Source organism: Pogona vitticeps, chromosome 4 (assembly GCF_051106095.1).
Source record: "Pogona vitticeps strain Pit_001003342236 chromosome 4, PviZW2.1, whole genome shotgun sequence".
NCBI classification, from domain to species: domain Eukaryota; kingdom Metazoa; phylum Chordata; class Lepidosauria; order Squamata; family Agamidae; genus Pogona; species Pogona vitticeps.
The window spans coordinates 71,008,989-71,033,880 of record NC_135786.1 but is presented as its reverse complement, the minus strand read 5'-3'; the positions used below and the strand labels follow the sequence as shown (position 1 = coordinate 71,033,880).

At 40.3% G+C, this 24,892-nt stretch overlaps 1 protein-coding gene across 3 annotated transcripts in view; it reads left to right on the top strand.

Annotated features, from left to right (window-relative positions):
* The first annotated feature begins 352 nt into the window (after window positions 1-352).
* USP24 (ubiquitin specific peptidase 24) overlaps window positions 353-24,892 on the top strand; it is a 99,414-nt gene continuing 74,874 nt past the window's right edge. For all 3 annotated transcript variants that reach the window (XR_002301115.3, XM_072997663.2, XM_020799678.3), the window contains exons 1-7: window positions 353-874; window positions 15,599-15,764; window positions 18,170-18,237; window positions 19,204-19,347; window positions 21,377-21,499; window positions 22,966-23,001; window positions 24,319-24,384. Coding sequence is in view for 2 of the 3 variants with exons in the window: in XM_072997663.2 (XP_072853764.2) it covers window positions 500-874; window positions 15,599-15,764; window positions 18,170-18,237; window positions 19,204-19,347; window positions 21,377-21,499; window positions 22,966-23,001; window positions 24,319-24,384 (978 nt within the window). In the remaining variant the exon portion in view is untranslated. The remainder of the gene's footprint in view (window positions 875-15,598; window positions 15,765-18,169; window positions 18,238-19,203; window positions 19,348-21,376; window positions 21,500-22,965; window positions 23,002-24,318; window positions 24,385-24,892) is intronic.

The window sequence follows — 24,892 nt, the reverse complement described above, 5'->3', positions numbered from 1 at the left end:
GAGTAATCGTCCGTGCCCTCCGTCTGCCGTTACTTCAGCTCTGTTATTATACATTGTTTATTTATCCTGGGCTGGCATGTACTGTAGTAAGATCTCCTCAACCTAAAGCTGGATTTGTGGGATTCCATCGTAGGCCGCTTCTGCGGTTCCCATGACAACACACACCCCCTGCGCACCAACTCCTCCCACCACTTTCCATTCATGTTCGAATAGCGGCCTCCCCTCCCCTCCCCCGGCACGTGACTACGGCGGCTCTTTTGTCTTCCCATCGGGGCTTCGGCGGGACGCTTCCGGATGGGTGTGGGGCCGGTTGTCGTCCTACCCTGAGGCGGCGGCGGCGAAGAAGAAGGCGGCTGGCTCGTGAGGGGCGGGGGAGAGGAGAGGCGGAGAGGACAGGAAGGCGGAGGCTCCTACCAACATGGCGGCGCGCAGAGCGGGTGGCGGCAACGGTACCTCTAGTAGCGGGAGCAACGCCTGAACCTGAGCAGAGAAGGACGCCATGGAAAGCGAAGAGGAGCAGCATATGACCACGCTGCTGTGCATGGGCTTCTCGGATGCGGCCGCCATCCGCAGGGCGCTCCGCCTGGCCAAGAATGACATTAACGAAGCTGTGGCGCTGCTCACCAACGAGCGGCCCGGCCTCCACTACGAGCCTATGGACAGCGGCGGCGGCGGCGGGGGACAGGGAGGCGGCGGCGGCACCACCGGCAGTAGTGGTGGTGGTGGTGGTGGACCGGGAGGGCCCCAGCCAAGCGGCGGCTCTCGGGGCGGAGGAGACGTGGACGGCACCGGCGGAGGCGGCACCGGCGGGGGGAGCAGTACCGGCACCGGCTTTGACCCGCCCCCTGCTTACCATGAGGTGGTGGAGAACGAGGTAACCGCCGCAGGGCGGAGGAGGGAGGACGGGGCGAGGGAAAGGAAGCGGGGGCTGCCCTGCGGGAGCCCCTTCGGCGCCGAGGGGGGCCCGGATCCCCGCCTGGGTAGATGGCGTTTGTCCGTCCTGCTTTTTTGCTCGTAGTTTTCTTGTCTCCGATTCTCATAGAGGTGGAGGATTTAGGAACGAGGCGCCCGTAGGAATTGCCATGAAAAATCCCTCCTTCGTCCCTTTCGGAGGACGAAGAGCTGGGTTTTCCCACTCCTGCAGCTCGCGGTTTCCACGGGTGAATTGCGGAGCTGAGGGCGAACGAGGGAGGCCCTTTCCAAACTGGAGCGCTTTTGTCAATCCCGTGGTCTTGAGTTTCCGACCCAAGTGGGCAGGTTTTCCTGATTTGTCTTTTGTAAACTGTCCGATGTTTCCCCTGCACTGGGTCGCTAGTCTCTCCTCTGCGTGTCCTGCTTGGAAGAAGAAAGTGATCTTCAGCCTCACTATTGTGTCTTGGTTGGGCTGTGGTGGTGAATGGGTGCGAACTAGACAACTTCTTTTCACGTGTTCAGATTGATCGATGTTTTCTTTCTTTGCTTACATGAAGCTGATGCCGCACCCTGACTTCCCTGCATTTTGGGGGCTTTGTTGTAACCCTCCCCCAAAAGATGACAGAAATGATAGGCAGTGGTTAGCAGTTTTGATAGTCTTGATAACTTTTAGCAAAACGTTTCCATCTTAAGAAACATCTTGCTTTCTACATGATTGAGATATGCCAGAAATGGGACATAAGGGCAAATGAAGGAGGGCTTAAGGTATTGAATATTACTTCAAACACCAGCAGTGCTCCTGCAATAATTGTGCTTGGTGGGTGAAGGTTTTGCTGCTTTGTGAACAAATAGTATGGTTCCATTTGAAATTGGACCTGAAATTCCTAGAATTTTTTATTAGAGGTTATTTGTTTTTGCTAGCATCCCCAGAACAGTTGTTCCTCTTGAACATATTTCTGCCTCTGAAATTCAGGTGAATTAAGATCTGTTGCCTTTCTTCATTATTTTTTCTTTGCTTTGCAAAAGCACACTGTTACGTAATGTGTTGAATTACTATATAGTCTGCCCTGTAAATTGAACATGTTCTGAAAATCTTAGCCACTTAGAACAAATTGACAAATGCAATCAAGTTGTTATTTGTGTAGCCCTCAGATGTGTGAATTAAAACTGATTCTTTGGCTTGTGTAAATGTTTGGTGCAGAATTGAAAGGGACCCTATGAATTGTCGAGCCCAGCCCTTGTCAAGGATGCACAGTGGGGAACTGAACTCCCCAAACTTCCAACCAGGTGCCTAAACTACTGAGCTATCCAGCAGTAGTTGGAGGATGATGTGGACAAGTAAAAATAATTTTGGATAGCGCAGGTTCAGAGCCTCTGTTGTCCTCCTTCCCATCTGAGAGCTTTGAAGCTGGAGAAAGAAGGGAAATCATTTTCTATTCTTTGATGAGGGTTTCTGATCTTCCTTGCTACTCTTGGAACACTGCCCCAGCAACTCTAGGGCTGCATTATATTATAAAGCAGCCACTCTCCCCACCCCCTTCTTTAGATATTTCTAAATCCTATTGCTGGTGTTTATAACAGAAAGCATAAGGCTTCCTAGTACAATTACATGTAATTTGAAAAATGCTGTTCCAGAGTGTGTTCAAAGATACTAGTCAACTAATCATGTCAGTTATATATTTGAGTATTAAGTATTTCTCATTAGTTGGTTATGAAATTATTAATGGTTTTTTATTAAAACATTTAAAGTGTACTTTGTTGGAAACAGGAATTACATTTTTAAATTATCAGTCTTCAGTAAAATAACTGAAAGCTCCCATAATAGATAACTATTGTCTATATACTAAGAACCCACATGTGACCGAAAGGAAGTTCATCCAAGGTTCTGCTGCCTTAAATTTGATAGGACTGTGTTTGTCCAATGTGTTTTTCCCTCTTGCATTTGAATTACTCCAGTTATTCCATGGAATATGAGTATAGGCAGCCACTGTCCTAAATTAGCCTTTTTTGTTGTTTTTGTAGTCTCTTGTAATGGGGGCATTATTTGCTTATTACCTTGAGGAAATGAAAAAAAGTTAAGAATAAAAATGAGGAAACTGTGTGTAGAAGAAGGTACATTAGTACATGGAAACTTTACTGCTGTTGGTATACATGTCTATGGATGCAGCTACAGCAAGAGAAATGTGAATTCACTCCCATTCACCCTTTGTGAAATTGCACTGGGGAGTTTGAGGTTCTGTAGGTCAGTTCAAAAGTGGCTACATGGGTGGAAAAGACAGAAGTCTTGTTTATAAGCAGTAAACAAGGAGAGAGTATTGATTTTCTGGTTTCCTTTTCTCATTCTCATTTTTTTCACTTTCTGGCTGCTCTACTACTGCATTAGCGCTGACACTCAGCTATTTAAAAAAAGGAAAGTGTATTATTTGAAAGATAGAGCCCTCCTATTCTGGAGCTTTGCCGCCTTTCACCCCCCCCCCCCTTGTTCACTTTCTTCAGCTTGCTTTGAAATGCAGCTGTAGCCAGACCAGCAGTTGATGCTTGGCTCTGTGATATTATTTGCAAATTAGTCTGGAGTCTTCTGTATTGGTTCAAACAAACACATTACCTGAACTTGTGCAAATGGATCAATTTGTAAACATGTAGAAGCCCCAGCAGCAAAAGAAAAACTACAGATGGGGGGGGGGAACGGACTCCAGGCTAATTTGCATGTTCTTTTGTGTCATGTGCAACAATCCCTCTAAAAAGTGTGTGGCTGTGCACATGACTCTGCCTCCTTCTGCGCAGCTTTCCTCCTCCTCCTCGCAGCCCCCTTGGTTCTGGTCATGATGGAACCCTATGTGTTTGGTGTGTGTGTGTGCAGAGTAATGTGTACTCGCAGGGGAGAAGTCACATGAGAGATAGGCAGAACCCCACCCAGTGGGGCTGAAAATTAGAGGATACATTGGTCACATGTTCAGTAGGAAATGATGTGAATCAATGTGTCCTAAACCTATAGCATTTCCTGTATTTGTTGCCAATGTTATTGTGACCTGTTTTTCTATATTACTGTGTTAAAAATGTTACATTTATTAGTAGTTAATATTTTCTTTCTCTTAAAAATAAGAAAAACAAGTTCTGATGAGGCAGAGGAACTTGCAGGTGCCACACTGCCAGGTCTACATGTAGCCCTTGGAGCCCTAACCTTTCACTCTTTCATGGCCTTCCTTTTGATAGTAAAATTGCTTTCTATCCTCATTCCTCTCTTTCCTTTAGGTGGTTTACAGTACTGTATTCCTTTAATTCATTTTTTGTAATCCAGTCTGGGAGTGTTCAACCGAAGAGTGAGGCTTTAAAAGAGTGAGCCTTGTGGCACAGTGGTTAAACCGCAGTACTGCAGCCAAAACTCTGCTCATGACTGGGGTTCAGTTCCTGGTAGCTGGCTCAATTTTCACTCAGCCTTCCATCGTTCCGAGCTTGGTAAATTAAATGCCCAGCTTGCTGGAGGAGGAGGGATATGTAGCCCGTATAATTAAATTGTAAACCACCCAAAGAGTGATTTCAGCACCGTTGGTTGGTATATAAGCAATAGGCTTAAAATTTTTTAGAAGAAACAGTGTACTATTTCTAAGTGAAAGATCTTTGTTTTCAGGCAGGGAGAAGTATCGGTGGAGGAAGAATACGTGTATAAGCTGAAACCTATCTTCCCACAGGTCCTTTCTCCTGTTCGTAGGAACCATGTCTCTGCTGTAGCCCAAGTAGGCCTTCAGTCCCCTTACAAATTTCCAGTCAGCTTCCATTCATGCCAAAATAATAAGATCATAATCTTTTTCTTTCCCTTGACATGTACAGGATTCCCTGCACACAGCCTGATTTTGTTGCAGGATCCCTCTGAATCCTATATATCTGTGACTTCATTGTGAGAAGTTATGTTATTTCTTGCAAGTTGGTCTCCACATAATTATCTGTGCTTCTGTGATCATGAATCTAATCACATTAGCCTCTCTTGGTTATTTTGAAGCTACCTTTGGATATATTGGATTTGGGTGGGTGAGTATGTCCTTGTGAATTCATGATCAAAAGCCTATACAGTAAACCAAAGGATAGCCTGTGCAGGAAGTGAGGTTTCCCTTGCTTCTAAACACATGTGCGTATCTGCTTTGTGTTTCCTTTTTTTACTGAAATAATTGAAGGCAGGTCTAAGCATAATCCTGGATATGGTCTTGTTGTTTAATGCAGCCATTCACAATGGGGACCATATATCTCCCTGGAGCCTCTGGCATATTTGAAGGGGCACAGACTGGACACAATTCTTCATACACTGCCTTATAAGGTTCATTATGCAACTTATGAAATTCTGATTCAGCCTGTATTCCTTTCATATTGTCCATGGCAAAAAAAAAAAAAAGGTGAATTGGGTGGTTTAATACATTCACAACTTTCAAAGCATCTGCTTTGTGGATAAAGTAAATACTGTAGCATTTTCATCTGAACTCTATTCTTACTTGGTTGGCCAACCTATTCCATCAAAATTCAGAGAAACCCCTGTCATACATAACTTCCTAATATTTGTTTTATAATGACTAAAATGTATTTATTTATTTATTAGATTTCTATCCCGCCCTTTTAGACAAAGTCTACTCTGGGCGGGTTCTATCAAACATTATAAGCTAAAATAGTTAAAAACAATTAAAAACGATTCTAAACAATAGTACTGTAATTAGTAATGCTTAGTAGTGCTCAAGATGGGAAAACAGAAAATTATAGTAAAAATAAAGTGAAGTATTGACAGGAGGGAAGGCCTGCTGAAAGAGCCAAGTTTTTAATTGGCTCTTAAAAACACCCAGTGAGGGAGCCAGACGGATCACTGATGGGAGGTTATTCCAGAGCCAAGGGGCCATTGCCAAGAAGGCCCGGTTACTTGTTCTTTCTCTCCGGGCCCCTCTCGGCGTTAGGCCCCTCAACCATCCCTCCTGGCTATGGCGAGTGATTTGGGTAGATCTGTGTTTAGATCTGTGCTTAGATCCTGTTGCTTAGTAAAGTAAGTCCATTGAATCACTGGAAGTTTGATGAATCAACTCCTATGTAAGTTCCTTTGATTTAAATAGGCCTACTCGTGATTAACTATGCTAAAGTAAGTTGGAACTAGAGTAGGCCCATTGCAATTAATGGAACTTATGGAGGAGTTGATTTACCAAATTATTATTGATTCAGTGGCTCTATTCCAATGTATCTTAGTATACTAAGCAACAGGATTTCAGGCAATGTCCCCAGTGACCTCCCCTTTTCTTTAATGAATTTTAAATCCGTACCTTTTTTTTCTGTCTCTGCCAGTGAAGGTAGTCAGTCTGGTGGTAGAGATTGCTTTATAACAAACCCTTATTTTGTAAACATGAATGCTGTGCCGTTTCTTTGTAATACTTTTCAGAGGGCTTTGTCTATATCCCTGTAAATGATCACTATATCTGATACACATGTAGGTATGGATGTTAGTGCCTGTTTGAACAATATGTGGTAACATACTCTAAATTAACAATACATTGCTTTTCCTCTTATCAGAAATATGATTCTTCACTAAATGTGGAGAAAATGTGCTCTCAACTGCTCTCCCAGCCTCTGTAGACCAACTGGTGTAATACAAGTATTCTGCTGTGACCCTTCTAATCTTTCCATCTTGGAGGGACTGAAGATTCAAGATTAGAAGAACACTTCATAGAAATGTATCCCCTGTCCAAAATCCATGCTCTCTCTTTTATATATTCATGCACGTGCAATTGCTATGGAGAACTTTGCTCATACAGGCTTTTTATTTAAGAGCATTGCATCATTCAGAACACATTCTGAATCACTTTATTAATGCTTAATCCTTGTAGAGCAATTAATAATTTAAGGTACAGTTCTTTTAGAGTGCTGAGTGTTTTTCTAAACTTATTTGTCTTCATGATAATCCTGTCACATAGGGGGTATGGTAAGAAAGAACTGGAGAATTTATTGAGAGATGAGTGAGGGTGTGGTTAAAATATGAAAATGAATCAACAGCTGAAACTGGGTGTTTGAAATTGATTTAAAGTCACATGATATTCACATGGTTTTTGGTTCAAGGTGTGCATCATATTGGGACTAGTTTTAATTAGCGGATTTGATGCCGACCACCCTTCTCTTCCTGTTTTCTTGCATGCGTGCATGTGCGTGTATGAGAGAGCATACTCAGTAGCCCTTCATTGGAGAGGGCAGGTGCCATTGTGCTGAAGGAGATGGGTGAAGAGGGAACTTCCCCTGGGACTCTCATTACAGATCCTTCTGTTGTTCCTTCTCCTGTTTCCTTGTATTGCTATGTTTTCAGTTATTTTTAATAATTTACTTGGTTTTTAATGCATTTCAAAGTGGGATAATGCTAGATCCTAAGAGGACAGCAAGGTACAGTAAGCCACCTGTGAGGCAGTTTTTCAGCAGTTTCCAGCACTTAAGTAATTTAAAAGATAGGAAAAAAAACATTTAAGAGTTCAGTCTGAAGGATATCCTTTAGTCCGAAACTTGTGTTCCTGCAATATAATATTTGACAAATCCCACAGACACAATTTACTCCGAGAAAGGTATTCACATATGCCAAACCGATTCAGAACAAATTTCATAAGTGGATAAAATAGACAGCACCCTTAAGGCTGTTAAAAATAACTTGCTTTTCTGCCTAAAAATGCACACTTAGCTGTATGCCGTGTGAACAGATATTTTAAATTTATTTCACGTGTGCTAAAACTGATGCAAACCCAGGAGTTTTTCAGTTTGTAACCATACCCTGAGCTTCTCTTTCTCCCGCTTCCACATGGCTCATGCTGATTTTGGATTTAGTAGAACTAGAGGGCTGCTTTGACAGGTAATTCTGTGCAAAATTAGAATGCATGGGGTGGGGGAACAGGATGCTCTTGTGGCCAGAAGACTGCTATGGTGTGGGCTTTTGCCACCACCATGTGGGAGCTATCATTCAAGCAAGGGTATTCCCATTGTCCTTTGCAACTTAGCTTTAGGGAGCATCTAACACCCAGTACTGTACTTCTTTGAGTAAGGCATCAGGAAGATCTCAATACCTATACCTGGTCTGGGCCCACAGGGTTTCTTGGCATCTCTCATTTTAAACAGGATAACCAAGGCCACATAATGTATTACAAATTTCTTAGATTTGAATGTTGAGTAAGAAAGGTTTTCCTAACTTGAATGTTCTATGTGTGGAATTCTTATGAGTAAAAAAAACATGTTATGCTTTATAGTATAGTATAGTATAGTATAGTATAGTATAGTATAGTATAGTATAGTATAGTATAGTACTCATGTAAATCACTTTCTGTCTCTGTTGTCCAGTTTGGTCTTTTACAGATACTGTACTGTGTCTTTCATCATGGAAGATGTTAGGTACAGTACTAGAGGGCTTGTAATCCAAAGCATCTGATGGGCACCATTCTGAAGAGGGCTGCCTTTAGTACAGTATACAGTGGTGCCGCGCATAGCGACAATAATCCGTGCAGCAAAAATCATCGCTATGCGGATTCGTCGCTATGCGAAATTAAAAAGCCCATAGGAATGCATTGAAACCCCTTCAATGCGTTCCTATGGGCTTAAAACCTACCTTTTAAGCGAAAATCCTCCATACGGCGGCCATTTTAGCTGCCTGGTAAGCGAGGAATCCGTCCCTGTTTTACGAGGCGGCCATTTTGGAACCGCCGATCAGCTGGGGAAAAATCATCGCTGTGCGAAAATCGGTAAGCGAAACAGCTGACCGATCTTCGCAAAGCGATTTTCCCCCATAGGAAACATTGTTATGCCATCGCAAAATCGATCGCAAAACCATCGTCGCTATGCAGATTCGTCATTAAACGTTGCGCCCGTTATGCGAGGCACCACTGTATTACCTGATGTTGGTAATTGTTGCCTATATTGATGTTGCATAGTTAATTTTTTCTTTATGAGATACAATTTAGAAAGGTTTGTTAAGTTAGAATATGGATTAAATATATATTTCCCAGATCTAGGTGGAAATGATTTAGAACAACTTATTTACATATTGTATATATCTCTTTATCTCTAAGGTTCATACAGTGATGTGATATATCCAGTGCAAAATATAGACCACATTTGTGGACCTTTAATAATTGGGAATTATCCTAATATTTTTGATACCCTTATCAGAGTGCTGATCACAGTTTTTCCAGTTTGCTATCTATTTACTGTTCTGGTGACAGCAAGCAATTATGCTTGCAACCTCTCAGCAGCTGTCTCAGTACCTATAAATTTTTAGTTAGAAAATACAGCAAAAAAGTCATTCAGCAAATTGTTATTTAGTGAATAGGTTGACAAATGAAATATGATTAGATAGCTTAGTGAGTTGGGTACTTTACTACAGTGCTAGAGACTGGAAGTTCAATTTCCTACTATGTCTCCTGGGAGAAGAACCAACCTGTGTAGCCTTAGGCAAGCTGTACTGTCCCGGGGTGCTCCCAGAAGAAAAGGATGGTAAACCTGAATATTCTGTATCTAGAAAACTATGGAAAGTATCTCCATAAGTTGACTTGCCAGCATGTAATTAGTATTATTAAACCCCTTCTATAAGAAAGAGACCCAAGCAACGTATGTAATCTCCCTACAATCCTTGCCTGTCACCAAGCTCAGTATCTTTTTAGAGCCCAGTAGAGATGGGCATGAATTGCCAGTTTTGCTTACCCAATATAAACAATTTTATGGTGTATTCTCGAAGGCGTTCATGGCCCAGATCCGATGGTTGTAGGTTTTTCGGGCTGTTTGGCTGTTCTGGAAGCTTCTCTTCCTAACGTTTTGCCAATCTCTGTGACCGCATCTTCAGAGGACAGGGTTTAGAACTCTCTGTGTTCTGAAGATGCCGGCTGCAGAGAAGAAAAACCTCCAGAGCACAGCCAAACAGCCTAAAAAACCTACAACAACCAATTTTATGGTACTTTGATTTTAGTTAGATAAATAGGTGCTAAAGAATCTTCCATTTATATTAGTGGGACTGAAGTGTTTCATTTTGGAATTAACATATCCTTGTCTTGCTAATCTTTAAAGGAGATATTTTTTAGAATCTTAGATATGGAAGTGTTGTGTGTTCCTGCCCTGTGAAGCTTTTGTGTAAATTGCACAATTTGGCATCCATATGAAACCTGATATAAACAAGAAGTCATTATTGGGAGAAGGTGTGTCATCAAACTGGTATCAAACTCTCAGTGCCTTCTTTTTGTTTATGTTATTTGAAAATGTAGCTGTTTCTTTAGGCAGCTTAATAAAATCTTCAAGTCCTTTGGAAAATGCAATGGGTGAGTATTCCCAATGTTAAGGAGTCTCATGTTAGGAATATACTGAGAAAAATACTTGCAGTCTTTGTAGCTTGCCTACTAGTGTCATTAGCTGCCGGTTTTAAAGGATTTTGAGAGTCTGTGTGAGGCAATTTTCTTCTTGCAGAGCTAAGCTGTTTAATGTGCTGGAAATGTTTGTCATTGGTAATAGTGGAAGGCTATTTATGCATGGAACAAACATCAGCTCAGCTGGGCAGGAAGTGTCTTTCAGATAACTGTTTGGTAGAGGCATTTTCTGGTCATCTTCCCAGTCAAAAGTTCTATTCAGTGACAGCCGCTTTAATAAGGAAGTGAAACACCAAAGGAGAGTTGGGCTAAATGGAAATTGCCAATGTTAGAAGTTAATTCCTGCCATAAGCATTTTGAATGGTTCTGAATTAGAACAGTACTCTTTTATAAGAAAAGGCCTGGGAGAATCTTTATCTTTTTTGAAGCTTTCATTTAAACATGCTTATTTGTAAGCTGAAGTTTGAAGATGAATGTGTCTGGAGAGAGACACATTCATCTTCAAACTTCAGCTTACATTTAAGTATCAGATCTGACATCTCTTACATATTTCAGTCATACCATGTTCCCCAATCCATTTCGGTATCTTCCCCTCCTTTGGTTCTGGACACTCTTATTTCCAGTCCTTGGTGAACCCCTTTATCAGGAGGGCCTTTATGTTTGCCCGGCTGAACATTTTCCCTTCAGAGGTTCTTAAGGAACGATATGCTTGGGTACCTTTCGAGCAAAGAATCTGCAATTTCTGCGGTTTAGAGCGCGACTCAGTCAAACACATTCTCTGTTTCTGTCTTGAGTTTAAAGATATTCGTGCTTGTATCTTAGGCCCAATCATTTCAGACTTTTCTGGCCCTCCCCAGCTACTCACAGGTTTCCTCCTTGATGACTACTCACAAGAAAAAATGGCCTTAGTAGCCGAGTTTCTTGCAAAGGTTCTTTTCTCCCAGGTCTCTAAAAATTAACCAGACAATCCCAAGTATCCCCTGTCATGTTTCTTGTTACATTTTTAGCCATGTAACTACTATGTTTATTCCTATTTATTATTATTTTTATTGACTTTTTATTTATGTGCTTTTAATTTTCCTATGCCAATAAAGGTTATTGAATTGAATTGTTGTATTTCAGTCATAAGTTTCTTTGTTTCCTTTAGCCATTGTCTAAAACAGATGATGATTTTTTTTATTAATATAAGAGTATAAAGAGTTGCATTAAAGGAAAGTCACTGGAGTCAGGTCTAAACATAATCCTGGGTATGATTTTTTTAAAATGAATTGTAATTACCGTGTTTCCCCAAAAAATAAGACAGGGTCTTATATTAATTTTTGATCCAAAAATGCATTAGGGTTTATAAATCTACATTTATTCAAATACAGTCACGTCATCATCATCTGGTTGCTGCACAATGGTGGAGGGCAGGGTTTCACTTAGCTGGGGCTTATTTTGGGGGTAGGGCTTATATTACGAGCACCCTGAAAAATCATACTAGGGCTTATTTTCAGGTTAGACCTTATTTTCGGGGAGATAGTGTATCAAGCAATGTAACCTCTAATCTTCAGTCCTGCTGGGTGGGGCTCTGCCTCTCTCACACACAACTTTACCCCTGTGTGTGCGTACGCTCGACTCGCCCCTGCATACAGGATTCCATTGCAACCAGAACCAAAGAGATTGGATGTGATCACTGCACAGAGGAGGAAGAGAGCTGGACTTAGGGAGGTGGAGTTGTACGAGCCGTAGGCCCGACTCAGAGGGAACCTTGGTGTCAAGACTTCTGCCTCATGGCATGGCATAGCGTAGTATTTTCATTCAGTGGAAACATGCTAATCTGAGTGGTAATGTTTGATAAAATAAAGCAGTAGCATCTAAATATTAAAACAGAACTTTGAAAAGAGTTGTGAATGTACGGTATTATTTCATAAGACAAAATATGATTGATTACTACATTTCTCTTGACATTGAAAAGAAACTAGACGTGGCAGTGGAGTCTGCTGCCTTGAGTGCTTGCACTTTAATGGAGAATCTATAGCAGAAAATTGCATTCCTGTGCTTTTGCTTAGGCTTTCACTTCAGAGCAAGGAAAATATACAGCAGTGTTTGTTTTACTAATAAAAAGTGCAGCATAACGTCTTATGATATTATGAGGGCGTATCACTTGAGAGGGTAGATATTTTAGGTTGTTGAATATCTCATCTGCAACCCCAAAGTCTGCTTTAGGACAGCTTTACTGAAAAAGTAGCAAAGACAGCCTTCATTGGTAGAATCCTAGAAATGTCATTTTGAATATATACACCCTACCCAGTTTTGTCAAACCCAAAACCATGTTGGAAATGTGCTGGGAAAACAAGATGTAGATTCCCACAGTGCAACTTGTTCGAGATGTGAATTGGGCCAAAGCCACTAACATCTCAGAGAAATGGAGATGCAGTCCTCAGATGTTCCTTGGGATGCTATCTGGCTCAGACCTACGGACGTTACCAGTGTTGTGTGAAACTCGATGCAAGTTTGTTAATGAGATTCTGTGTCTGTTTCTCTCTGGCCACTTCTCTTGCAGTGATCTGCTGATTTAGGTAGTCACATGACCAAGGGGTAAGTGGCTAGAGAGTACTGTATAGGTCAGCTCCCATGAGTCATTTTCCTTCCAGCAGGTTGGAATAGTACAAGAGTAGATAAAAATAAATTATTTATTTAAAAAAATAAGTTGTTAAAATTTATAATGGATTTTTAAAACACACAATTATTTTTTAAAACTTATTGTTAAAATGCTTTTAAGAGCAAGAGTTCATGCTTCATTTGCTTCATTTCTTAGAATACTCATGCCATCCTTATCTGTTATTTTCTCATACTGTGCTGCTTGACACACTGAAATCCAGTTTGGTAAAGACAATTATATTTTTAGTCATCTCATGTTTCAGAAAGACTGTATTGTTTAATATCCCTCCTTATTGTTACTTTCCTAGATAACAGTTTCCTGTTTTAATGTTCTTAATGTTCGCTCTCAGATACAGGAAGCATTAATTTATTAATGTTTTGTTGTTTTTAGTCCAGAGCTAGTGGCACTTAGACCAAGAAACGAACACAGTAAATGAGACAGTACGCTAATACTGGGGAAATGGAACTTGTGACTACTGGCTCACAGATTTTGAGACTTGTCCAAGTGCACACAGTGATCAAAAATAGCCTGTTCACTAGCCAATGTACCATGAGTCATGGTTTGCATCTTTTTGATAGCTACATCTATGGGAGTTTTATTATTAAACACATGCTTGGCAGGGCTTTTCATCATGTTTCATCCCAAAAATTTAAGCAGAACAATGGCAAACAACCATCCATTTTGTACATAGAAGACTCCATAGTTTTCATTGCTTTGAGAAGTGTTTGAATGTCTTTAGACTGAAGGTGCCCAAAGTTTTGTTCACAAACAGCAACAGAAGTTGATGCCTCCTTCCATGAATTATAACAAGCAATTTAAATTGCCCAACTTGCTCTTGTCCTGGGCAGCAGTAAGAAAGTTAAAAGAAATGATGGAGTAGAAAAGTTAAGGCCTTGTAAAATGAAATCTGGTTTGAGGGGTCCTGTTATTGTTTGCTTTTTTATCATTGTAGAAATAACTGGATATGAAGGGAAAGTGATAAGAAAGTGCTACAGCAGACCTCACTGCCACATTATAAATAAGTAGAAGTCATATGCAGTCCACACGAGCTACATTTCTTCAGAATAAGAGAACTACCATTTTTTTCTTCCTGATAATTGCTTGGTAATTGAGCTTGTTAGCTGAAAACTTAAGTAGCAAATAACCCAATAACAGAATAGTTTCCAAACTGGCTGAGTCCCTCTTGCGGCAGTTTGCTATCATCATTGATATATTTCAAGAAGAACATAAATTTCTGTTATTAGTCCGCATGAGTAGTTTAATTAAATTACTAAGTAGTGTTTTTATTTCCTTATCCACAGCAGCATTAATTATTTAGTTATCTAAACATAAAGGGAACACCAAATAAATACCATATTTATTGGTATTGTAAGTTGGATTTGGTTGACATTTTGCTGTCTAAATGTGGAGTAGTTGAAAGACTTTTAGAGTGGAGAGAACCTTTCAAAATATGAAGAGAGCTGTCTGCTCCCTATTTCAGTGCTGTTGCATTCTGTTGTGCCCCCCCAACCCCCCACATTATTTGATGCTTGCATTTTAGGTATGCGTTGTCGCTTTTGAGTTGTTTAGCCTCATAGCATTGTATTTGTTTCCTTCTGCTTTCTGTTTTTAATGGAATGTAGTCTAGCAAAAGCACAGAAGAGAGACATTTCACACATATTCACTGTAGTGCTAAATTATAGCAGCTGTGTTTCTTTCTCTTTGCTAGAAGGCAAAGATGAGCAAAGATGGAAACTGTGGTACTGTGGGAAAACCAGAATGTTGTTTTGGTGGCTGACTGAACGAGTAAGAACTCCACCCGTGATAAGGTTGCCTTACATATTCCTAACTATTGGCTTATAGAATAGTCTTATTAAATTATTAGGAGGTGTATTTATTATAAGTTACTTGTATTAGTAATTTCTTCATAATTTTGAGTAGGTTGGATTAACAGTCTTGAAAGAAGACTTTAGGCCAATCATATTGGAACAATACTGTGTTAGTTTTACTGGTCCATTATGCTATATGTCAGAATACTGAAGTCATCATTAGTCCTCTCTTTTTTTCTAGAATTCTATAATTTTTCTACTGAATATGGAAATTATGTGAGAGAAAGAGCAAATTAATTTTGAGGTCTGGCTTAAGAAGTAAAGTTACTGTTTGGGAGTTAATTTGAACTTCAGTAGTCTGCTTTTCTAGTATAGGTGTAGCGCCTTGCACACCTCCCTTGAATTGCATGGTTTTGGTTATACACAGTTTTGTTTTCAATAAATAAATATTCAGTAAATAAATATTAAATAAATACTGTGCTGCTATTCATCTCCAATAGGTAGTCTGAGAAAGGTGGGTCTTGTACTTACTGAGGCCTCTGTTGGTGATGTGGCAGCCCCCAATCCAATGGTGGTGGCCTGGGCAGCCCCCTTTCCTGGCATGGTGGCTCCACATGATGGCCGGGGAGGGTGCTGGAGCATGCCAGGATGCTGATGTGGGTTGGGAGAGGTTGTGCAGTTAACATACAGTTAATACAGTAAACTCATCTGGTGTGTATCTGTGTGAATCAAGTGTTTGTGCTTTGTAGTTATGTTTTTGTGGTCATAAGAGTTGTATATGGATTATACAGGGGTCCAGTGCCTCTAGCTGCAGCACTGTTGAAGGGAGAAGTGTTATTGCCAATAACTAAAACAGCTCAAACAGGCTTCATATGTAGCTTTTCCCTCAACAGAAGAATGATGAAAATGGGAACTGCTCTGGAGAAGGCATTGAGTTTCCTACAACAAATCTTTATGAACTGGAGAGCAGAGTTTTAACGGATCATTGGTCCATCCCCTATAAGAGAGAAGAGTCTCTTGGCAAGTGTTTAATTGCATCCACTTATCTTGCAAGACTAGGTAAGTGGAAAAAAATTAAGTAGAAGTATAAAAACATTCACTGTTGTCTGCTAACATTAATGATGATATTAACTTGAAATACTGCTAATAGAAGAAAAAAATGAAATAACCGTTGCTGCCTTATTTCCAGATTACATGCTAACTTTAGTTTGTTTAATTAGAAAAAAAATCTGTTCTGAGCAGTAATTTGGACTATACCCGTTTAGTAGAGCTCTATGTGTTTTTAAGTTGTTGCTTTCATGTCTTAACTCTATGGAAATTATTACATGCTGTGTAGAATTAGTTAATCTTTTACAGCAAAACAAGCTTTCAACTGGGAAAAATATGAATAGTCATGTTCATCAATGGGAATACAGGAGAAAGCAACGGTTATACAGCATGTGGTAGAAACACTGTTTGGCATCATCCCATGGAAATTTTCCCCTTTGGAATATTTGACAACCCAAGAGTAATAATGATGTACTTGGTCAGATGGGATGCGTAGCAGAACTAAAAAAAACCTTGATGTGCTTCTATAATAAGGAGATATCTGTCTCCCAAATTTTATTTAGGGATGAGTTCCTAGTTACTTCCACTTGACATGAGGTGAAACCGAGTACAAAATTCCCTTAGTAAAGGCAGGCACACCAGTGAAACAAGCCACCCTTTTTAAATGCCGAAGCCTGCTTATACCCACTGCAGTGGTTTCACTGCCAAGCTGTGACTTATATATATATATGTGCACATACATCTTGCTCATCAAATTCCATGAATGTAAATCATTATTTAGGGATGCTGTATTCTTGCAGCTGCCGAACATTGGAACACCTACCCTATAACACCAGCCTGTTGTGAACTTCTAGAATAAGTTACAAACATTTCTGGGGTTCTGTTGATGTTGAAGGGGAGGAAGAAAGAATAATGACATTTTGTTTTATGTGTAGGTTGTTCTAGATTTGTACTCTTCAGAGTGGCATGATACTGAGATTGAATTTGTCAGATCTAACATCAACTTTGCACTGGATAGCTTGCAGCCTGTTACTTTCTCATAGCTTAAGTTACTGGGGTCAATGAGAAAGGAAACCATACATTACACATTGAACTCAATGGAGGAAAGGCAAGGTATAAATGTAGTAAATGGGTGTGATGCAGGAAGATTGTCTCCATTTCGGGGAAGCAGTTGACATAAGTGTGGGCAGTACTGAGCTTTTGAGGTATCTGTTGTCTGACTTAATATGAATATGAGCTGCATTTTAAAAAGTGTGCTGGTAGGTTTAGGCCTGCAATGGATTGGTGCCACTTTTTCTCCAACTCTTATCGCCTCCTTGATTTTAATTCAGTGTGCATGGAGACAGACTGAATGTTCTAGGAAATGAGTGAAAGGTTCACTTCACATTCTTGGAGTCAATTTCCTTTAATAGTTCTCAAGAGAAAAAAGTAGCCAAGAGTCTGTTTTTCTTTTATAGAAGACTGACTGGAATAGAAGTGGAAGGGTGGGCAGGAGGACAGAAGTGGCAGAATGTACATTGCTGTATTCATACAATATGTTGCCAAGAAAGTTAATGTTTTGCTTGAGTTAGGCATGATTAGGACAACATTGTCAGCTCTGGTATCTTTCCCTCACTTGCACTGCCAGTGTGTGCGTGCACTCTTTCCTAATCAAATTATATTTACTTAAGCTGCTACTGATGAGTGGGGAGGAAAACAAACTCTTTACATACTCAGAGACACTTTGAATAAGTGTATACAAATTACTGGTATGAACCAATTTTACATTTCTCATCAAGCAAGTTCTGGAAGTGTAAGAGTCAGTTCAGGTTCTTGAAGAAGCCTGTTCCTGACCTAAAACTAGTCAGTGGGAGAGTAGCCTTTAATATTCACCTGCATCCCTGGAGGTGTCCAGGCATGTAATTGGCCATTTTTATATCATAAAAAGGGTATCTGGAAAGGGGTTATGATGGTCTGGGGTGTTGGAAAATGTGGGAGTACAGCTGACCAAGATCTAGACAGGGTGTCTCTCACTCCCCCCCCCCCGGAAAAATTGTGTGTTCCTGTATTACGGTAAGAAGCCTTATAGATAAGTATACTTATTAGGTCAGCATGCTCATGTGTCTGCCCTTTCATGCGATTTTACGTGACATGCTAGATCAGTGAGCTGCGGGACATACAGCTGAAAGTGATTTCTTGTGGATGCTGTCTGAGAGTACTATTTCTTGTTTGCAGCACAGCAGCATACCACTATCAAACAATGATGTCATAGCAGCTACTCATCATGAAACATCCTTACATGGTTGCACAATAATGTAAATGTCAGCCAACAAAATATCTGAGAAATAGAACTGGTTTGGGTGACCCTTTGAATTTTAATCCATTGCTTCCAAGGGTCTGTACAATTTTAACTCTTTTCTTTTCTGCCCTTTGAAAAGGACTTTCTGATTCTGATGAAAATTGCAGAAGATTTATGGATAGATGTATGCCAGAAGCTTTCAAAAAGGTACTTATGGGAGAATGGCACACTTTGAACTGTTGTGGATAGGACTGATGGTTGTATATGACTCAAAATAAGGATTTACATCTTTTTGACATTTACTTCAAATGCTACTGCAAGTACCGTATTTTTCGCTCCATAAGATGCACCTCTCCATAAGACGCACCAAATTTTTAGGAGAAGAAAACAGGAAAAAAATCTGTTTTCTTCTAAAAATTGATGAGCCTTATGGAGAGGTCCGTCTTATGGAACACAACTTAGGACCTTTTGGAGGCTCCCCCAGCTCCCCCTGAAGGGCAGAGGGAGCAAAATCGCCACCTTCTGGGGCTCTTTTGAGGTTTGGGAAGCTTCAGAAGAGCCCCAGAAGGTTGCGATTTCGCCCCCTCTAGCCCGGAGGGGGGGCAGGGTGAGCCTCCAAAGGGTCCTAAGTTGTGTTCCAGGACCCTTTAGAGACTCACCCTGCCCCCCCCAGGGGTCAGAGGGGGCAAAATCGCCACCTTCTGGGGCTCTTTTGAGGCTTGGGAAGCTTCAGAAGAGCCCCAGAAGATGGCGATTTCACCCCCTCTGGCCCCGTGCAGGGGTGGGGGCAGCGTGGCAAGGGTCCTGGAAGGCTCCCTCGGACCCTTGCCACGCTGCCCCCACCCCCCCACGGGTGCAGGGGGGTAAAATCGCCAGCTTCTGGCAGTGTTTTGAGGCTTGGGGCCAGTGGGGGCGAAGTCACCACCTTCGCTCCATAAGACGCACAGAGTTTCTACCCCTCTTTTTTTGGGGGGGGGGAAGTGCATCTTAACGGTGCAAAAAATACGGTAAATTGTATTGAATATCATCACCGAGTATCAAATGTAATAGTTGGGTACACATCTGTTAACTAAAGTTAACTTTTGCTTAAATAAAAATGTCAATATTTCAGTGCCTTAGGCACTAACATGGATTACTGCTATCATTGTGACATATACTATGCTCCCTTTGCAGCTGTTAACATCAAGTGCTGTTCATAAATGGGGTACTGAAATCCATGAGGGAATCTACAACATGTTGATGCTTCTAGTAGATCTGGCTGCAGAGCGAATAAAGCAAGATCCTATACCTGTTGGTCTTCTGGCTGTACTTACAATGGTACTGTAATAACTTGATCTTCTTGAGGCTGTTTAAAATAAAAGTGTTGAAACCCAGTATCTGTACATTTTTAAATGTATATATTTTTTTAAATGTAAAATCTGAGACTGAATTTTTTTGGCTTCCTCCTGTCTGCATAAAGACTGTTTTGAGATATCATGCCAAACCATGGGAAACAAGGCTTTTAACAGTGATTTAGTGTGCTGCTTGAATAAACAGGCACTCTCAACCAGCAAACTGGTCAGAAAACATGGTTTTCAAGGAATCTGACTAAGTTGCCATGGTAGCTGAATTTTTAAAAAAAACAATTATGGCTATTCCTCATTTCTGGAGGCTTTCCGTCAAGCAACTTCAAACTGTTGTTTGGAAGCTCTGTTCATCCTTTAGGTTTTAAATGGTTAGTATAATAGTTGCATGGCAGGCAGTCAGAGCCTGTGTGTATATACTAACATTCCATTATTGAATAGTTTGCATATTTCAAATCACATATTGTAGCATGAGCCACAGCTTCCGAAATGAAATAAATGGAATTGTACTATCAAAATGATCAGCTGTGTTATATTATTGGTAAAATTTGGTTTGATTCTTTCCAGTAATATAACCAGCGTTCATCTAGCCTAGAAAATTTCTGCTTCCTTGGGCAGGAAAATGAAATTAAGCTTTATCAAAGGCAGTGCTATTTTCATTATTTGTTTGGAACAGTAGTTAGCAGCATGATTTTTTTTTCAAATTATAAGCATGATTTGAACATAACTTTTCAAGTCTCCTTTGTTTTGAATTTGTTATGCAGAATTGTGCTATTTAAGCAGGAGTCTCTCCATTTATACAATGGTGGTAATTGAGATACATTGGGTAGACATCTTCTAATGACTGATGAAATAAAATGCTTCAATTGCTAGTGGGAAACAATGTAAATAAAGAAAAATTTCCAGTGCAGTTCTGCACATTTCTGCTGAGAAGTAGGTACTATTGGGTGTATCAACCCAGAACTTTAGTGGAACTTAATCCCTGGTAAATACTTGTATAGAGTTATTGATTTCAGCTTCTTCCTGATGCAAAAGAACTGCACATGGATTAAAGTTAAATTTCAATTTCTTTTTAAAATGAAGTCCAGAAGTTTTAAGTCACACATTCATGCTTGTCAGCTAGTTTAGTAGAATATTGTTCACATGTAGGGTTCTACTTTTTTGCTGTACTTTCTAACACAGACAGAAATTGGGGCCATCAGGTTCATTTGTGATGCCACTGCTTTTGCTCAGACGCAAAGGAATGTGCCTCTGCTCTCCTAGTGCAAAAAGTAGGACTCCAGCTCTCAGAATACCTCAGCCAGCATAGCCACTGTCACTGACGACCATGCTATTTTGGGGCGTTCAGAAATTCATGCCAAAAAAAGAACTTTGTTCATCTCTGAATAAGGGAGGTTTCTGGTATCAGATACTGTTCACCAGAGATTCAGTATTCAGCACCTAAGAGATCATGCTTGTTATCATTGATAAATATCCCATGGGAAAGAATGGTAAGACGCATACAGATTTGAATCTGTGCCTTCTGGTAGGCCTCAGAGTCCTACTACTGAACAATAGCTGCAGGATTTTATATCCCCATTTATCAGTCTCTTTCTCCTGCAGGAAAGTGATAGGAGCATCCCCCCCATCCCAAGTTTTCCTCCTAAATATGTGAGGAGGTAGGGATCATATAATTGAAAACATGCCTTGTTAAAATTCTCAGGTATAACTGTCATCTTTCTATGTATGCATATCAGGATAGTATATACATAAGCGAATGCAGACTTTAAAGTGCAAAGAAAAATGAGTTCTGTTAATTCTTAAGTATTGAGCTATTTAGACATTACTTTGTAAAGGCTTGTGTACTAAACATTTTCTGTCTCTTTCTTTGAAAGGAGTAGTTGGTAATTAATTGGTTTATTAATATATTTAGACAATGAATATGTATGCAATGCATCTTCTTTGAATTGTCTTGAACATTGCTAACTGTGTGTCTCTGGTTTTTTTCATACTCCTTTATCTAGGCCTTTAATCCTGACAATGAGTACCATTTTAAGAATCGAATGAAAGTGTGCCAAAGGAACTGGGCAGACGTATTTGGGGAAGGGAATATGTATGCTGTCTCACCCATTTCCACCTTCCAGAAAGTAAATATGTGTATATTTCCTTTATTCAATGTAATATTTAACAAATTGTGTTGTACATGTGTCACCTGAAAGAAGTATGGCCATTTTCCTGCCTTATGCGTCTGACACAGCTTTCAGGCTGTTTTACAGTCAATGGCTTTTGATGTATTATTGTTTTGCTAGTTTGGCTATGATAAGGACTTATTAATTATATCCAGGAAAACAGACAAAACTAAATGGTAATGATACTGTAGCAGTGCCATCCTAATAGCCCTTCAATTTGTTTGTTTGTTTTAGTATTTTTACCCCTTTGTAGTGATACAAAAAGAGGGATGTGGTGGCACCGTGGGTTAAACCGCAGAAGCTTCTGTGCTGCAAGGTCGGAAGACCAGCAGTCGTAAAATCAAATCCACGCGACGGAGTGAGCTCTCGTCGCTTGTCCTAGCTCCTGCCAACCTAGCGGTTCAAAAGCATGTAAATACAAGTAGATAAATAGGTACCACCATAGTGGGAAGGTAACATTCCATGTCTAGTCGCGCTAGCCACGTGACCACAGAAACTGTCTATGGACAAATGCTGGCTCTACGGCTTGGAGATGGGGATGAGCACCGCGCCCTAGAGTCGGACACGACTGGACTAAATGTCAAGGGGAACCTTTACCTTTACTAGAGATACAAAGGAAGCAATATAATATCTTTAATTTTCTGTTTTAATCAAAGAAGTTTCAGCTAGGGGACTTTCAAAAAAATTTCACATCATTTGTCCCTACCAATGTCCGAATGCTGTTTGGAAAACTACAGAGGAGTTGATTTACCAAATCCCTGCTGAGTCAGTGGGCCTACTCTAGTTGCAATTCAATACTGGATTGCAGAATTTGTGGCATCTTTAAAACTAACAAATATATTTCCTTATGAGCTTTCATGGGTTACTATCTACTTTTACAGACACAAAGAAGTGGGGTTGTAACCACTACTCCATTATGAGTTAAGGTTTCTCCTCCTCTAGCAGCCTTAAACTCTAGATTTATCACAACATTCTAATTTATGTATTCTAGAAAGCTTTCATGGCTGGGATCTGATGGTTGTTGTAGGTTTTTTGGGCTGTTTGGCCATGTTCTGGAGGTTTTTCTTCCTAATGTTTCGCCAGTCTCTGTGTCTGGCATCTTCAGAGGACAGGAGATAGAACTCTGTGTTCTGGTGTAGTGTGTGGGATAGTTTGGAAATGCTGGTAAGTGAATAGTGCTAATCAGAACAACAGGACAGCTTAGAAGCCTTTTCTGAAGAGCTTTTAGCAGCAATATAGTATTTTGTATTTGCAGCAACCATGAGTGTAATTTATTTATTTATTTATTTTATTTATTTATTCAATTTATATGCCGCCCAAACTACCCAGAGGTCTAGAGCCCTAAACAAATTTAGAATACCAATATTTTACAGATTGCCTATATTACAAAATTTTGCTAATTTCTTAACTTCTCAATTGACTAGGAACCACATGGATGGCTTGTGGACTTAGTGAACAGGGTAAGTGAATGTAAATATTCTTTACTCAAAGATTAAGTGTGTAGTTTGTGGACTTAGCAAACAAGGTAAATAAATAGAAAAGCAGGAAAGTTTGAGGGGAAGGAAGTTTACAAATAAGGACTGACATAACATGAAGACCATATGTAGAAACATGAAAGAGGGAGAATTTGTGCTGGGTATAGAAAAAAGTAGGAAGCAAATGACGAGATTGAGTAACTGGATAAATAAATTATTTTGGCATCAGAGTAACTAATCTTTATCACTGTTTTGGAGAGCCTAAAGTTCGGTGTGATGTGGTAGATAGAGTGATGGGCTAGGACTCAACTTTCCCCACTTGGCCATGGAAACTTGCTAGGAGGTGACACTATTAAAAAAACTCCTTAAATATCCGACAAGCCTTGAAAACCCTAATGGGGTTGCTATACATTTGATGCAACTTGACAGCTCATAGTAGAGTTCTGTGTAAATCTCTGCTCAGAATACGGTGATGATGTGTGTCATTGCTTATACATATTAAAATTCATACTATAAAATATTCCTGAGGGTGAAAGCATGACCAAAAAGGAATCAGGTTTTTAAGGAGAGAACAGGTACTGCAACAACATTACTTGCGTTGTCCTTTCTTAAGTTATGTGGGCTGGTTTTTAGTTTTGCTCTCTATTACTGGAATAGTAAAGTTCTCAGACCCAGGACATCCATTTCCAATGATAGGTGATATGAAGGAACCAATGCTTGTCTGGGCATGTCCCTTTCTAAGGCCTGCTGGTCAGATTTGGCCACTGGTGTCCCCAAACTGGTCTTAGAAGTTCACCAGGAACCCTGTCTCCTCAGGTAAGAGATGGAGCTGAAGCAGGATCTCTGCAACTGGAGAGCCAGCTTTATTTCCCTTAAGAACTGCATGTACCGTACTGGAAAAGTAGGTGCAAAATGCATCGCAGTCAACAATTGATTCAAGAGCTGACAAAGTCCAGAAGTCAGAACTCAGCCAGTTCTCAGGTTGTCAGTTGAGGTTGCCTTCCTCAAGGAGGTGGAGTAACACACACCAAGCTTAGCATTTGAGTACCTGTCTTACTTTCAGTCTCAGAACTCAGCTGTTTCTTGAAATGCTAGCTAACTGCTCTGTCTTGACCGTCCTGTGCTGAGAGGGGGGAAAGGGAGTAAAGTTGTGTCCCTGGCCATAGTAACATGGGAAGCCAGTGGTGTTGGGTGTGGTCATGTCCTGATGTCATCCAGCTATAGGAGAAAGGACCTGTCTTATTGACGAGAATCAACTCTTCACCCTCAAACTAAAGTTTTCTACCTTTTGTCTTCCTCTAGTTTGCAGAATTAGGTGGGTTTTCTGCAATTCAGTCAAAACTTCATACAGAAGATATCGAACTTGGGGTAAGCTAAGCATTCTTTCTTAATCTTTCACAATGTACTACTGTGGTTGATTTATTCTAAATTTCCCATTGCTATAACGTTAATGTAGACACTAAATGTTTCTGGGGGTGGACTGGTTTTAGCAGTGTTAGTCCTGTTGCTTTAAAAATAACAGGCTTGTAGTAGCTTGAAGACTAAAATGTTTTATTTGACATAAGCTTTTGCTGACTCTAGCCCACTTGTCAGCTAAAGAAAAGGGCTATGGTAGATGAGAGTACTGTACCTTTATTTTGTGCCAGACAAAAGTATGGTAGTCTTTAAGGTGCCAAAAGAATCCTTGTTTGTTTAAACTGTTACATTGTGAAAAGGCTGTAAAGTTACATTGCCAGTGACCTGTATATGATATTTGAGCTGTAGAGACTTGTGTCTTGTTTAAGGTTGGATATTTATATATTTTTTTAAACTGCAACACCCAGAAATCTGCTGGAATTGCCTTAGCCAGAATGCTGGGGCTTTAGCCCTCTCAAAA